The sequence below is a fragment of the Sceloporus occidentalis genome, unplaced genomic scaffold, assembly GCF_023333645.1.
Source record: "Sceloporus occidentalis isolate IW3139 unplaced genomic scaffold, rSceOcc1.0.p SCAF_1, whole genome shotgun sequence".
Taxonomy (NCBI): Eukaryota; Metazoa; Chordata; class Lepidosauria; order Squamata; family Phrynosomatidae; genus Sceloporus; species Sceloporus occidentalis.
This window is the reverse complement of record NW_028316981.1, coordinates 53,731,316-53,746,323: the sequence shown is the minus strand read 5'-3', so window position 1 is coordinate 53,746,323 and position 15,008 is coordinate 53,731,316. Positions and strand designations below refer to the sequence as shown.

Below are 15,008 nucleotides of genomic sequence, written 5' to 3'. Positions count from 1 at the left end.
TATTTTTTCCCAACCTGACTTTGTCTTTTCTTTCCTCTGCAGTCTACCTCTGCGTTTTTGGGTGAATGTGATTAAGAATCCCCAGTTTGTGTTTGATATTCACAAGAACAGTATTACTGATGCTTGCCTATCAGTGGTGGCTCAGACATTCATGGACTCCTGCTCAACTTCTGAGCACAAGCTAGGGAAAGACTCTCCCTCCAATAAACTACTGTATGCCAAGGATATCCCCAACTATAAGAGCTGGGTAGAAAGGTAAGTGGCTTCAGCTATGAGGAAATAGCAATGAAAGATACAATTATAAGAAGTGTGACATTTCTAGTGTATGCTGTGAAAGGCTGGAGAACTTTGTAGAGATGATTGTGGGTGTGTGAAAGAGCATTACGGGACTGCAAGATGAAGACATCTTTTTAGCTAACTGCAGGTGATTGGTTTTCAATGCAAGGATTATTTCTCTTGGTGATCCTCCCTTTAATGTATTTTTTTTTGCGGGAGAGGGGGATGTAGAAACATGGTGACTTCATTTCATATTGGATTGGATCCAGGATGAAATATTCCATGGATTAAAAGCCTTAGATGCACTTTTCTACACTCACTGAACAAGGAAGGGGGTAATCTTTGCCATTTTGGCTCTCCACCCGAATCCATTATTCCCCAGAAAACCTTCTCTAAACGGTTAGAACAGTGGTTCTTCTTCGTGGTCTCTGCGAATCACACAAATGGGTTTATTCTGCGCCTGCACAGCAATACTCGGAAACTTCCAGAATCTCTGGGCAGAAAATAGTTTGCAACTTTTTGCAACTTTTTGGCAGTAGCTCCGCCCACCCTTATATAGCCCCTAATGGTCCCGCTCTCCTCAGTTCCTTCATTCCGCTGCGCAAAGCAGCTCGAGGAACTTCGCTAGTGTTTTGCTTCTATTCTCAATCGGATCTCTGGAATCTTGACCATTTGTACAACTGACCATTCTATCGGACTCTGTTTTCAATTCGACGACTCAGTACTGTGACTCTTCATGGCCTCCTTTAAGAGGTGTGCCAATTGTGGGGTTAAAATCCCCATGGCCGACGGCCATGACAAGTGCGTGCTCTGCTTGGGGGAGACCCACATTCCGGGCACTTGCTCTCACTGCAGGGCCATGTCCTCTCAGGCTCTCAAGAACCGAGACCGGATTTTAAAGGCCATCTTATATGACAAGGTTCGCCAGCCCTCAATCACCACTTCGGGAGAGCTCCTTAACCAACCGTCCACTTCGGTGGCCTCCGGAGAAGGAGGGGATAAATCCTCCAAAACCACCAGGAAGAAGCAAGGGGACAAGCAAAACCCCCTAAGTCTTCTTGCCCTGACGGGGTTCCAAACGGGCTCGCTCAGGTTTGCCGTAAGGGGCGACGAGCACGATTTCTGTGCCCCCACCGGATTCCAGGCCAACTGCGACTCTGACAGTACCTTCAGCATCAGTACCGGTCCCGTTGGAACCGAGGGTCATTCTCTCCAGTCATCTCTCCATCCCTGGTGATGACCTCCGAATCGTGGACCTGGAACGCTCCTCCGAATCTGAGGATGAAATCCCAGACTCGGACGCCCCAATTTCTCCTCAGAGACCGAGGCTTCGGTCTCGCTCTCCTCCACGCAAGGATAGAGCCACCCTCGGTACAGAGGCAGATGAAGTGTCGGCCTATGACCTACCAGATAGGGATCTTCCGGACCGAGATCTGTTCGACTCCTACCTGGACCTTGTCTATAACCATCGTTCTGGCCAGTACCTCCTGCCGGTTGCCGCCTCACACCTTCGGCGCAACATCCCTGGACCCACGAGAGTCAGGCCTGTGTCGCCTCACCACCTCGACAAGGCCCTCAAGACCGACAATTGTCCCAGGCGCCCCTCCACGCCTCAGACGGATGAGTTGGTCCTAATCTAGATCACACTCTCGATCTCGTTCTGAGTCACCATTCTCAGGCATGGAGTCCCCATTGGCCTTTGTGGAGCCTGCGGCACCTTCTCCCACAGACGACGTGAAATCCTTCGCTGATCGTATCATTAGAATAGCTGATGCCCTCAAGTTAGAGGTCGCCCACCCCAACGACGACGCCCTCGATCCCGTCAAGAGGAGGATTCACAGTTCGGCGCCCGCACCACCTGCCTTGGCCTATCTCCCTTCACTGGAAAAGATTGCTAAGAGGTCGTGGGGCACACCTGCTACAATTGCGTCCACCTCCCACAAGATCGAGAACCTTTATAGGGTGATACCATCTGCACCATCGTGGCTTTCAAATCACCCAAAACCGAACTCGGCTATAGTCGAAGGAGCACAAACAACATTTGCTCCTCGACTGTCCTCATCATCTCTGGACAAAGATAGCAAGAAGCTCGATGGCCTTGCCAAAAAATTCTATGCCTCCACCACACTGGATATGAAGATCGCCAACTTTGCAGCCTGCATGGGGGCCTACATCCAGTTGCTGATGGAGAAGATGGACCCCACCATCAACAAACTCCCGGATGACAGGAGAAGGATGATGATTGCGCTTCGTATTGAAGTCCACCTCATCGGGGGCCAGCAGATCATCTCTGCCAGACATTCAACGGACTGTGTGTCCAAGGTGCTTTCGGGATCGATAGCCCTCCGACGCTATGCTTGGCTACATGCCTCTGAACTGACTCCTCAGGCCAGAGCAACAATTGAAGACATGCCCTTTGGCAATTCAGGGCTGTTCAATAAGGAGACCAATGAAAAGTTAAGTTAAGCTTTCGGTACCGTATGAAGACGGCTACCAGGAAACATGGCATGTCGGCCTCCTCAGCCAAATCTCCTCAACAGAGATAGGGTACCCAACAGCCTTGGTACCTGCCTAATCAGTACCGCTACCAACCTCAGAACCGACAATACCAGAGTCCTAGTCCAACACTCAAGTCACTACACTACAATATATGATAGACCTCTTTTAAATTAAAGTTGGTTTAGTTGTTTTTTAACTTTTGTATTAACAGGATTTTTAAGAATTGTATCGTGTTTTTGAAGTTGTATGTTGCCTTGGTTTCTGTACTGGGAGAAAGATGGGATATTAATCAATCAATCAATTAATTTTTGCCTTGTTTTGTCTGTATTGGAGACATGAAATGGAGTTAATGGGTACAAGTTGTTAAACAAAAAAGTCTTGTGAGACTCGGTATGCAAGAGGTGCACCATGTTAAGAACTGCATTAAGCACACTTAGGCTGCTGCCACACTGCAGAATTAAAGCAGTTTGACACTGATTTCACTTTCATCACTCCATCCTATGGAATCCTGGGATTTGTAGTTTGTTGTGGTGCCAGGGCTGGGCTTTGAAATCTCAGGCATAAGAGAGGCAAAAGGCTTGGGCTGCATCTACACTGGAGAAGTAATCTGGTTTGAGACCACTTTAACTGCCTCGGCTCAATGCTATGGAATTCTGGGAATGGTGGTTTGTTCCAGCACAACAGCAGAATGGCAGTTAAACCCCTGTAAAGCTCTCTGACCAAGGTGACCAATGCCCTCACCCCAAAATATAGGGCACTCAAGCAAAAAAATGTAGGCCATGACCAAAAATAAAAGCTAAAAACACCCATGTGATTATAAATTCATGCTTCTTAGCCATGATCCAAATGGAGGACATTTTGAAATTTGACAGAAAAGGACATGTTCTGGAAAAGGAGGAGGATGTCTGGTCACCTTGTCTATGGTCCAAAATACACTGCAGAAATAAAACATAGCTGGACTGAAATGCCCAGAGTTCCACACTGAGAAAATAATCCAGTTTGAGAATGACTTAAATGTCCTGAGTTAGTGCTGGGGAATGCTGGGAATTGTAGTACACTGTGGCCCCAGAGCTATCTCTGACAGGGAGTCACATAACCCTTCAAACGTAGTTGAACTGCAGTCCCCAGGATTCCTCACCAGGTGCATCCACACTGAGGAAATGGTCCAATTTGAGACTGCTCAGTGCTGGGAAATCCTGGGAATTGTAGTCTATTGTGGCCTCAGAGACATCTCTGACAGAAGTCTCAATGTCTCCCAAATACTAGCATTCCCAGGATTCCCTAGCACTGAGTTAAAGCAGTCTCAAAGTGGGTTATTATTCCTGCAGTGTGTGAGAGAGATATAAAGGCTTCATTCATTAACTCACAAAAGGAGGATATTTGTGTCCAAAACACACTGCTTTGACTGCCAGGGCTCAGTGCTATGGAATCCTGGGAACTGTAGTTTATTGTGGCACCAGAGCTCTCTGACAGAGAAGGTTAAATGCCTCAGACACCAGCGTTCCAGAGCATTGAGCCGGGGCAGTTAAAGTGCAGTGTGTGTGTGAGGGAGAGAGAAAAAAAGCAAGGGAGTGTGCATGAGTAGCTCACCTGGGCTGAGGCTGCTCTGGAAGTAGAAGTGGAGGAGGAGGAGGGAGGGAGCCGAGGGAAGTGGCCAGGACCATCCGGAGGAGCCTCCTCCCTTCTACCGCGTGCCCCAAAGGGCCAAACAGCCGCAAGAGGCTCTGCTCCCAGGCACCGCCTCCTCCTCCTTCTAGCCTCCTGGCCCCGAAGAGCCCCTTCTGCCTCCCTCTCAGCCCTGAGAGGCTTCTGGAGAGGCGGCTCTAGGCTCCCCCCCCCCCCCCACACACACTGCTGGTCCTAGGCAACCCCTGGGAAAGGGTCTTGCGACCCCCAAAGGGGTCCCGACCCACAGGTTGGGAACCACTGGGTTAGAAGATCCTCCTGAACAATGGGAAAGATGGTGCAAAGGAGTTCAAAGGTGTAGGAATCGGCAAAAAATTACCTCCACCCTATCTACCTGTGGGAATTTTCTGAGAGAAACTCCAATATAGAAACACTGGCAGAATAAAACCAATCCAGAGAAAACAGAGAAAGTATGATTTTCAAAAGACTATGAAAACAAGAGCAAGGATGTCATGCTGGGTAAGATAGTGGCAGGTTTTGTTCTGCAGGTATTATGCCAAAGAGGTTATGGTTGACATTCCTTTAAGCATGTTTGTCTTCATGCTACTTTTAAAGATCATTATTACTGAAAATTATATGCATAGCAGAACAAGTAACACTAACTGGAGCAAATGCAACTCTATGAAAGATCTCTCTGTCACTGCCATCACCACCATACTGATGTACAAGGCAAAACCAGAAAGTATTTCCACTCCAGCTGACAAAGGTGGGGATTTAACTAAGGAGTTATATAGCAAAAAGGTGAAGGGACTCTTCGTTCTCACATCAGGTTGTTTGCAACCCAAGCAGTGACAAGTTGTTTTCTTGAACTCAGGAGCACTATGGAAAATCTATAATGAGTGAGACAGTATTTAATAGCTTTGTTCAAAGAATAAACATTCTTTTATACAAGATGCTTTTTGTGAGCTTCAAAAAGAGAGTTAATGTATACTTTTTAGACCTGCTATATGACAGAATGTCTAGATTATGTGCACAGTGCATTCCTGAGAAGTATGTGGTCTATTTTTCGCCCAGAGCTTTCAAGTAACACATTGTAAGTAATGACACTTACTTTTTTGGTAATGAAAACAACATCATTTTTTGCAAAATAATACAACAGCCTATTAGTTCATTATTTTTAGTGTAACAAGTGGTTTTATTACTTGTAAAATATTTGCATGGGGGCCATTTGGGTGTAGTAGATTTTAAAAAAATATTAACCATATTTTTGTAAAGTAATAATTTGAAAAATGAGATAATTCTCTGCAATATCTCAAAGTGAGTGTGGCTGAGGAAAGTCCATCACATGTAACCTCTTTGTCTCCCAGCGGTCTTTTCAGGTCACCGGCTTGAATGTCAGCATTATTAACTTCACTTCATGCAGTGTTTTACACAGTTCTGTAGTGACAGTTTGATGTTGTATTATTCAATTCCATTTACCAAGCTATGTATTTCTGTCATTAGCTGATGCTTGCATCTGATAGTGGCTCTTTATTGCTAGCATTCTCCTCAGGCTTTCCTCTACCTGGCCACTCTTAGAAGTGGGTTTTAAACATGTGGAACTTGCATATTCGCCTTCTGGGAGCTGTTGTTGTTAGTCCAAATGTGAGATAAGAACCATGGATCCCATCCCAAAACAAAGGCAGCTATAAGTTCAGTAAACAAACCAACAAACCTGTGACCCTCCAGATGTAAATAAAGTGCAATTCCGTTGCCCTGCACCATTGGCCAGGGTTGCTGGGGTGATGGAAATGGGAATACAACAACATCTGGAGGGTCAGAGATTCCCCCTGCCCTGATATAAATGGTTATCAACTGATAAGTATTATTGTTATTAGGTGTTTTATTGGAAGAGTTCCTTAGTTTCCTTAGGTGAATCCTGTAATAGTTACTGGCTTGGTAGACTTTGAGAAACTTTCCTGTAGATGTGGACCCCATACCCAGGCCCTTGCTTTTCCATCTTTACTACTCAACTTGGATGAGTTCTACTGCATGGAACCCATCCCAGAGGAGTGCCCAACATTACATTTTGAAATAACCCTGAACAGCCAGCTACCCTGCAGAAACTGCATTGAAAAATAGTCCTCCTCTCTGTTTATACGTTTAGCCTCAGGTTTCACAAAATTGTATATACAATATATCAAAATTAGATTATTTCTTCTATCCTTCCTCCATGCAACGCTATCATGACAATTCAGTTTAACTTCATAACAACCTCGTGAATTAGCATAGTCTAAGAGAAAGAAAGTGGTTATCTCAAATCTCTTGTAATGAAAAGAAATATATAATTTTAATATTAATTTTTGATGGCTAATGGAACATTCTAGCTGCAGTTGCTACAATGTGATAGGAAAGGAGGATCATTTGGTCACTGAGTCTGATTTCCTTCACATTGTACCTAATTTCTTCCATGCAATAAATAGTTTTGCTACAATTCCTTTGGAAACCTGATGATTCTGTTTCTGGAAGTTTCCAGATTCGTCTTCCAGAAGAGTCTTTCTCCTGACCTGATTAAACACTCTCTGTTTTCAACCATGTGACCTGTCTCTCCTGCTCTCTGCTGTAGATATTATGCAGATATTGCTAAAATGCCAGCAATCAGCGACCAAGACATGAGCGCTTACCTAGCGGAGCAGTCACGGTTACACCTGAGCCAATTCAACAGTATGAGTGCACTGCATGAGATCTACTCATACATCACCAAGTACAAGGATGAGGTAAGGAATATCAAAGCTTTTAGATGCAACTTTCATTTATCCTGTATCCTCAGATCTCTTTCTTCTTCTTCTGACCTGATAGATGTATATCCTAGAGAATGCAGGTAAAAAACAAGAGTAGACAAAATCACTCAGGCAAACATGTGTCATTTAAATTAATGAATCAGGCCCAGTACAGATGAGCCCTCCATGATGCCCTTGTCATGTGCTAGGGTTGCCCGGGGGTGGAGCGACTGCACACGCCACAACCCTAGAACGTGGCCAGGGTGTCACTGCTGCACCGTGCTGTACGTCCAAATGACGCGGCACAGCTGTGTCACAAAAGAGCTGCTTCTGCGCGCTCCTTTTTTGCTGCGCAGCAACGAGAGGTGGCTCCCAGCCACCTTTTCCTGGCACTGTGTACCGTGTCTCGGAAACAAAGTTCCTCAAAACTCTTCCCCACACATCCTCTTTGCAATGAGATTGCAAACCATTGTGGAGCTGTAGAAATATAAAGGAGACAAGGAGGTGCTACCATCTCATCCTGTTACCCTCTCTCCATTTGCGTGTTGTCAGTTTCTGCTGCACTAGGTAATTTTCAGTGGACCCTATTACTGCTGACCTCAGTTGCAGTCTGGGGAGAAGGGGCATTTGCTGTTAGAAGATAGTCACTTCAGTCGGCCTGTTAAGTTTTAGTTTTGGTTAAAAACCCATCTGCCATAATTGGCACAAACTCCATTAATGTATATTTCCAACATGTTCACTGCAATTCTTTATTAAAGCAATAAAATATGTAACTCTAATAAAAACCCATGTAATAGGATCACATGGATTTTATTGTCCAGCCAAAAGAAAGTGAGAGCAGAGGGATAGTGGCAATAAAGGCAATAAAAGTTTTTTTCTTCTTTTGTTAATAGAAGGATTCACTAATTGTATTGTTATCTGGGCAAGAGGATGTAAGTAGATTCCTTTGAAAGCTGGTCAAAGACGTGCCTCTTGGGGGAACCAGATTGAGCTCATAGGTGGAAGCAGAGACAGAGGGAGAAAGAGAGATCTTGGATGGAGTGGCAAAGGTGGATCTAATAGATCAATTCAGTAAAAAGCAGATTAATTCACAACTGAATAGAGAGACACAAAGTTTAGACCTTTGGAATCATGTTGCTCTTCTTTTTTTCCAGCCTAAGGTAGTTTAGTAAAACAAGCATAAATACTCATTTTGCCTGCCTTACTGGAATGCCATGAAGGCTCAGTTTCTTAGGCAGTTCTTATAAAGTACTTTGTATACCAGAAGTTGACAGGGCATTAATTCTGAGTGCCATCACATTAGCAAGACTGGCGGACAACTGAATGAAATAATGCTTGTCAGCAAAACTGAATATGCTGTTTCTTTCTGTACAAGATGGGTTCAGTTTGCCTCAAAATACACATGTACCTCCTAGAGACAGAGGTGTAATGTTGGTTAGCACATGCAGTTAAAGACTATTTCAGATTTAATGGAGTTTCTTCCAAGATGGGATGTGGCACTGAGGCCTGCACATCAGTCTCTAGTCCTGCTACTGTGTCCTTCATTCCACCAGCACCATCCTTTCACCCATTCTGCAACTGGCTTTCAGTCTCTCAGGTTCCAAAACTTGCTGTGCTCACCACCCATCAAAAGAAACATTATTGGCACTCAGGATTATTTTCAACATTGTGTTTTTAATCCATAGAAATGAACACAATGCCAATCCCCTGATAACAATGCAAATGAAATTTAATTAAGACACACTGCTTCTTCTGTAACAAATACAATTCCTGCATGCAATCCCAGATTTTCTGCTAGCTTGTGCTGCTTTTAGAGATTGCTCATTCCAACATGTTAGCTGTGATCTGGTGATGCAGTCCCCATACATAAAGAGCTATGAAAGAGGAAAATGCCTTGTGTATCTACCAGGGTTGGGGAAAGTGTGCCCAGCAAGCCACATGGAGCTTCCAAAAGCTATTTTTAAGGTCACCAGCACCCCTTGTCTGCTAGGAGAAGTTCAAGGCAATTTCACTACTTTTCACCACTTGCCCAGGAAGACCTTTTTTAAAAAAGGCTTCCCCACTGCTTAAAACAACTGGGATACAGAAATGTGGTTAAATTACTCCCACAACAGTTGGGGGGGGGGAGGAATCCGTCCAATTTTTTTAAATTCAGAGGTAGGGGTAGAGGGGCGGTCCTTTAACTCTCATCTTTTCTCATCAGAGAAACACCTACATAAGACTAGTGACCCTGTGACTTCTTGAATCTGATTGTGAGTCAGGTAGTTTTTCCTGCCAGATGTGGCCCATAGTTAGTTCTTGAAGGCTACTATATTCTTCAAAGGCTAACCCAGAAGTTAGAACAGTTCAATCCTGTCATGAACAGTTAGACTGTCTGTCTGATACAGTTGTGTCAAGTAGCAGGAAGGATTTTACACTTCAGGACACAATTGGAGAGGGAACCTGAAGTCCTCCCTCCTTGAAGGACTGGCTGACATGAGTGTTTTGCATGCTCACTGATAGTACAAAAGAGAGCAGTGCAACACCAGATGAAATAACAATTAAAGGAGAAGTCATTATTACTTTCTCTTACTAGAACTTGGTTGGCTGCATTGAGCCACAGATCTGGAAATCTCTGGTATATAGTATACTCTGATAGTTGCAAAGGAAGAAACAAATCTTTTTCTTAAGCAGATGCAGGTGCAAGTCTTCCTAGTCACAAGTGACATAAGGGTGCAAAAGTGTTCATCTCAGCACCTAAAAGTCACTGCATATTGGAGTGCATCTGCACTATTTTTATGCTACACCAGACTTAATCATACAATTCAACCCAGAGTGTCTGTCCCACACAGAGCTCTCCCTAGAAACATTTTCTTAGCAACGGCCTGCCCCTGGGTCTGATCTGCCAGCTTCCAGCATTCCCTTTCATTAGTATTACAACCCAGCAAAGGCCTTAAAAGCTGGAATCAATAACATGGCAAGTATGCATGGTCAGAAGGAGTAAATGATAATAATAAAGTTTTTATTTGTATACCGCCCTTCCTTCAGATCAGGGCGGTTTACAGCAATTTAAAATACAATACAAAGTAATAATAACAATAAAAACATAACACAATTACAAAAACATAAAAACAAAAGGCCCCAGGGTTAGCCAGTCCCATTGCCAGTGCGGCGGAGGAGGCTTATAGGACCTTATTCAGGGAATGCGGTCCGGAACAGAAAGGTCTTTAGGTCCCGTCTGAATTGGGCCAGGGAGGTAGCTGAGCGGAGCTCTATGGGCAGCATGTTCCAAAGGGCCAGGGCGGCGATGGAAAATGTCCTCCTGGTGGTGGAGGCCAATCTCGCCCCAGGAACCCTAAGTAATTGCTGCCCAGATGTTCTGAGGGTGCGGGGCAGAATGTATGGGGAGAGGCGGTCCTTCAGGTATCCTGGGCCCAAGCCATTTAGGGCTTTATAGGTCATCACCAACACCTTATATTGCGCCCGGAAGCGAATGGGCAGCCAATGGAGATCTTTTAATACCGGTGTTATATGGCTGGCCCTGGACGTACCAGTGACCAGCCTGGCTGCCATGTTCTGCACCATTTGAAGCTTCCGGGTTTGGTATAAGGGTTGCCCCATGTAGAGTACATTGCAGAAATCCAGTCTCGAGGTTACCAGGGCGTGTACCACAGTTTCAAGGTCCCTCTGGGCCAGGTATGGGCGCAGCTGGCGGATAAGCCGAAGCTGATGACAGGTGCTCTTGACCGTCGCATTCACCTGAGCAGTCAGGCGAAGGGACGAGTCAAGAAGCACCCCCAGACTGCGCACGGAGTCCTTCACAGGGAGCGTGACCCCGTTCAGGCTGGTGGAACCACCGCCATTCCTGGACCAGGGGAACCTATCACGAGTACCTCCGTTTTCTCTGGATTCAGCTTCAGTCGGTTTTCCCTCATCCAGCCCATTACTGACTCCAGACAGGCCACGAGAGGAGAGACGCCATCCTCAGTCACTGCATCAGTCGGAGACATAGAGAAAATTATTTGGGTGTCATCAGCGTACTGATAACCCCGCGCCCCATGTCTCCGGATGATCTCTCCCAGCGGTTTCATGTAAATGTTAAAGAGCATGGGAGACAGAATGGCTCCTTGAGGGACCCCAGTTTTAAGGGCCCTCTCGTCGGAGCACACGTCTCCCAGCTGCACCATCTGGGACCTCCCGGAGAGGTAGGACCGGAACCACTGGAGCGCAGTGTCCCCGATTCCCACCTCTGCCAGGCGCCCCAGAAGGATACCATGGTCTATGGTATCGAAAGCCGCTGAGATGTCCAAGAGCACCAACAGGGACACGCTTCCCCTGTCGATGCCCAGACGGAGATCATAGACCAAGGCGACCATGGCTGTCTCAACCCCGTAACCCGCCCGAAAGCCAGTTTGAAATGGGTCCAGATAATCCGTTTCATCCAAGACCCCCTGAAGCTGGATTGCAACCGCCCTCTCGATCACCTTCCCCAGAAATGGCAGCAGTGATACTGGCCGATAATTATTATACACCAGGGGGTCGAGGGAGGGCTTTTTCAATAAAGGTTTTACTATGGCCAATTTAAGATCAGTTGGAAATTGCCCTTCCCTCAGAGATGTATTAATAATCCGGCGCAACAATAAAGTTGCAAAAAACAAAAAATCCCTGGGCTGCTAGCCACGAGGGACAGGGATCGAGAGAGCAGGTTGTCTTCTGAACACTTCCGAGGATCTTGTCCACATCATCGGTACTTACCAACTCAAACCGATCCAGTTTAATAAGGTCCACGGAGGCCCTGGATGCCTCTACCCTAGGTTCTGCCTGAATGTCGGCGTTAAGATCTTCGCTTATCCGAGAAGTTTTATCCGCGAAGAAGTTGTTAATTTGGTCACAGCAGGCCTTAGAAGGTTCAAGGATCTGGTTCAGGGCAGGAGGGAGCTGAGTTAGCTCCCTGACTACCCTGAACAACTCTGCTGGACGCGACTCCGCGGACGCGATGCGAGCACCATAGAACGAGTTCTTTGCTGCTCGTATCGCCTCTCCGTAGTCCTCTAACAGTTGGGCTAGGAGAGTCTTGTCGTCTAAGCGAAGGTGTTTCCGCCAACGGTACTCTAACCGTCGCAGCTCCCGCTTCCTTGCCCGGAGATCTTCCGTGTACCAGGGCTTGCGTTTGGAAGCGGGTCTGAGAGGGCGCTTGGGAGCGATACTGTGTATAGCCCTTGAAAGACCGGTATTCCAGATACCAGTCAGGGCATCAACAGAGTCGCCGTCACTACCAACCATGTATCCCTCTAGGGCTTCCTGGAACCTTTTGGGTTCCATTAGCCTTCGAGGGTGGACCATCCTAATAGGTCCACCACCCCCGGGAGGGATCTGGGCAGAGACCTTGACTTTCGCCTCAACCAGGAAGTGATCCGTCCATGGCAGGGGGGAAATATTAGATATTTCCACCCACGGATTTTCCGCATCTGAACAGAAGACCAAATCGAGAGTATTACCCGCACAATGCGTAGGACCCAGAATCAGCTGGGACAGGCCCATGGCCGCCATGGTATCCACGAATTCGCGAGATGCACCGGGTGGAACATAGCTGGCCGTGAGGGAGATGTTGAAGTCGCCCAGGACAAGTAGCCTGGGCGTCTCCAGCATCAGTTCAGCGACCAGCTGTGTCAGCTCGTTAAGGGAGTCCGTTAGCGCACGGGGTGGCCGATACACCAACAGAATCCCTAGACTGTCCCTCGCCTTTAGGGTCAGGTAAATACACTCGAAATAGGACGTCTGTCGGATGTGGTTCCTGGTGAGGGACACGGTGTTCCTATGTATCAAGGCCACGCCCCCCCCCCCGCCCACCTAACCTGGGCTGGTCCTTCACCGAGAACCCGGCAGGCAGGGCCTGAGCCCACACAGCATCGCCTTCAGGCCCAAACCAGGTCTCGGTAATGCAAGCCAGATCACAACTTCGGTCCTCCAATAGATCATGGAGGATGTGGGTCTTGTTGTTAATTGATCTGGCGTTGCACAGGAGCAGCGACAGGGTTTGTGGCACAGTTGGAGTGACCCTCAGGTCCCTTGGGTTGGGAGGGGGACAGGAAGGGGAGATAGATATGAGGCATCGATCTCGCCTTCCCCTGGAACGCAAGTCCCTCCTCCCACCGCCATACCTCCCCCTGCCCCACACAGCCTCAATGGGAGCTCCGCTCAAAGTGATGTTATCCTCTTCCTCCCCAGCCCATGCATCCCCTGTGTCCATACCCTCCCCCCCTGCCCTACACCAACAAATTAAAGAGCAGAGGTCAGCCACCACAGGCATCCTCTGCTCTAAGCTAACCCACAACCTCCCAAGCCCAGTAAAAACTGCGCAGCTGCGCAGGTGCGGAGTCCCGCAGCGGAGGCCCTTCAGTCCATGGGCGGCACTCCCGGGGCGGTGCGCAGATGCGCACCTCCGACACCCCGGGAGGAGGCCGCCCGGCAGAGGCAAGGCGCTGGCTGCGGAGTCCGGCGAGAGGCGGAGGGGGCGTGGCAGGGAGGTCCGGGCATCCGGCTTTTAAGCTCGCCGCTCTCACCTGGCGAGCTCTCTCCCTGTCTTCCCCCCAGGAGTCTTAAAGGGCCCACTCCCGGCTGCCGCAAGGTGCCAAACAGCCAACAACAAAAAGAGTCCCGCAGCGGAGGCCCTTCAGTCCGTGGGCGGCACTCCCAGGGCGGTGCGCAGATGCGCACCTCCGACACCCCGGGAGGAGGCCGCCCGGCAGAGGCGCGGCGCTGGCTGCGGAGTCCGGCGAGAGAAGCAGGGAGCTTAATGAGCTGGATGCAAGATGTATTGCCATTTCTTTTCTTTCCTGGTTAACCACTGCCCAGCATCTGTTGAATTTCTGCCCATAGCCCACTCCAAAGGTACTGCCTGTGTGTTCACAGCTCTCAGGATCTTCTTTTATTATTTGTAATGGGATTAATAAATAGCAGCTGTTCTCTTTGTTTATTTTCATTCATTAAACACAATTACATGCAGCCCAACTGCACCCTCTTTAATGCGAAATAGGAGAGAATAATTTTTCCTGTTGTTCACAGCTATAATATGTTGTCATTGGTGCTGAATGGGAATCATAATTAATTTTCATTTAGGTTTTTGCATCCTCCTAATCATGGCAATCCCAGCTCCTGAAAGCAGGTGACAGACATGTAGCTTTATCTTTATAATCCCCATAGTTTTCATCTTGACAGTGTTGCTCCCAGAAGGGCAACATGATAGCAGAAGATCAAACAAATACAAAACTGGTTTAAAATCTTTTGGCATTTGCAGACTTCAGTGACAGTCCCTTCTTGGTTTAGGAGAAACAGAGGTTTGTCTATCTTGTTACTATTTGATTTCTGGCTCAGTACCTTTAAGATTTTAATTTTTCTTCACTGCTGGCTTAATTTGTTGCTTTTGTTTGGATACTGAAATTTTGCCCCAACTAGAGGTCTCTCCGGCTGGTGGCAGGGAACAGTGCCTCAGATGGCATTAGAGGAACCGATCACCTGATCAAATCCCAGTCTGGATCATTCCCATGTAGCATGTCAGCAGGTCCACTTTTTGTACTAGAGAGGCCATGAAATCACCTTTTCTATCTGGGAAACTGTACAGGGTAATTTAGTGCAATGTACACCCTTAGGATTGCAGCCTTAGGATACCCTCCTCTAGGACATGAAGCTGGGCTTTTTTTGGTTCTGCTTTCCAACTCTGTATGTTTTTGCTAGCTATGTGGCAAGTAACCTTTATATAGTCTGCATGGAGCTTTTAAGTGTTTCAGCATCCGTAAAGCTCCAAGCGACAATGCTGTGTACTCTCTGCAGCACGTCCGACACGTTTGGTGCAGGAGACCTGTAGGGCAC

At 47.2% G+C, this 15,008-nt stretch overlaps 1 protein-coding gene across 1 annotated transcript in view; it reads left to right on the top strand.

The window, feature by feature from the left end:
* PLXNA1 (plexin A1) overlaps nt 1–15,008 on the top strand; it is a 395,300-nt gene that overhangs the window by 375,913 nt on the left and 4,379 nt on the right. Inside the window, exons 30-31 of the mRNA XM_089521294.1 lie at nt 43–255; nt 7,007–7,157. Coding sequence (XP_089377420.1) covers nt 43–255; nt 7,007–7,157 — 364 coding nt within the window. The remainder of the gene's footprint in view (nt 1–42; nt 256–7,006; nt 7,158–15,008) is intronic.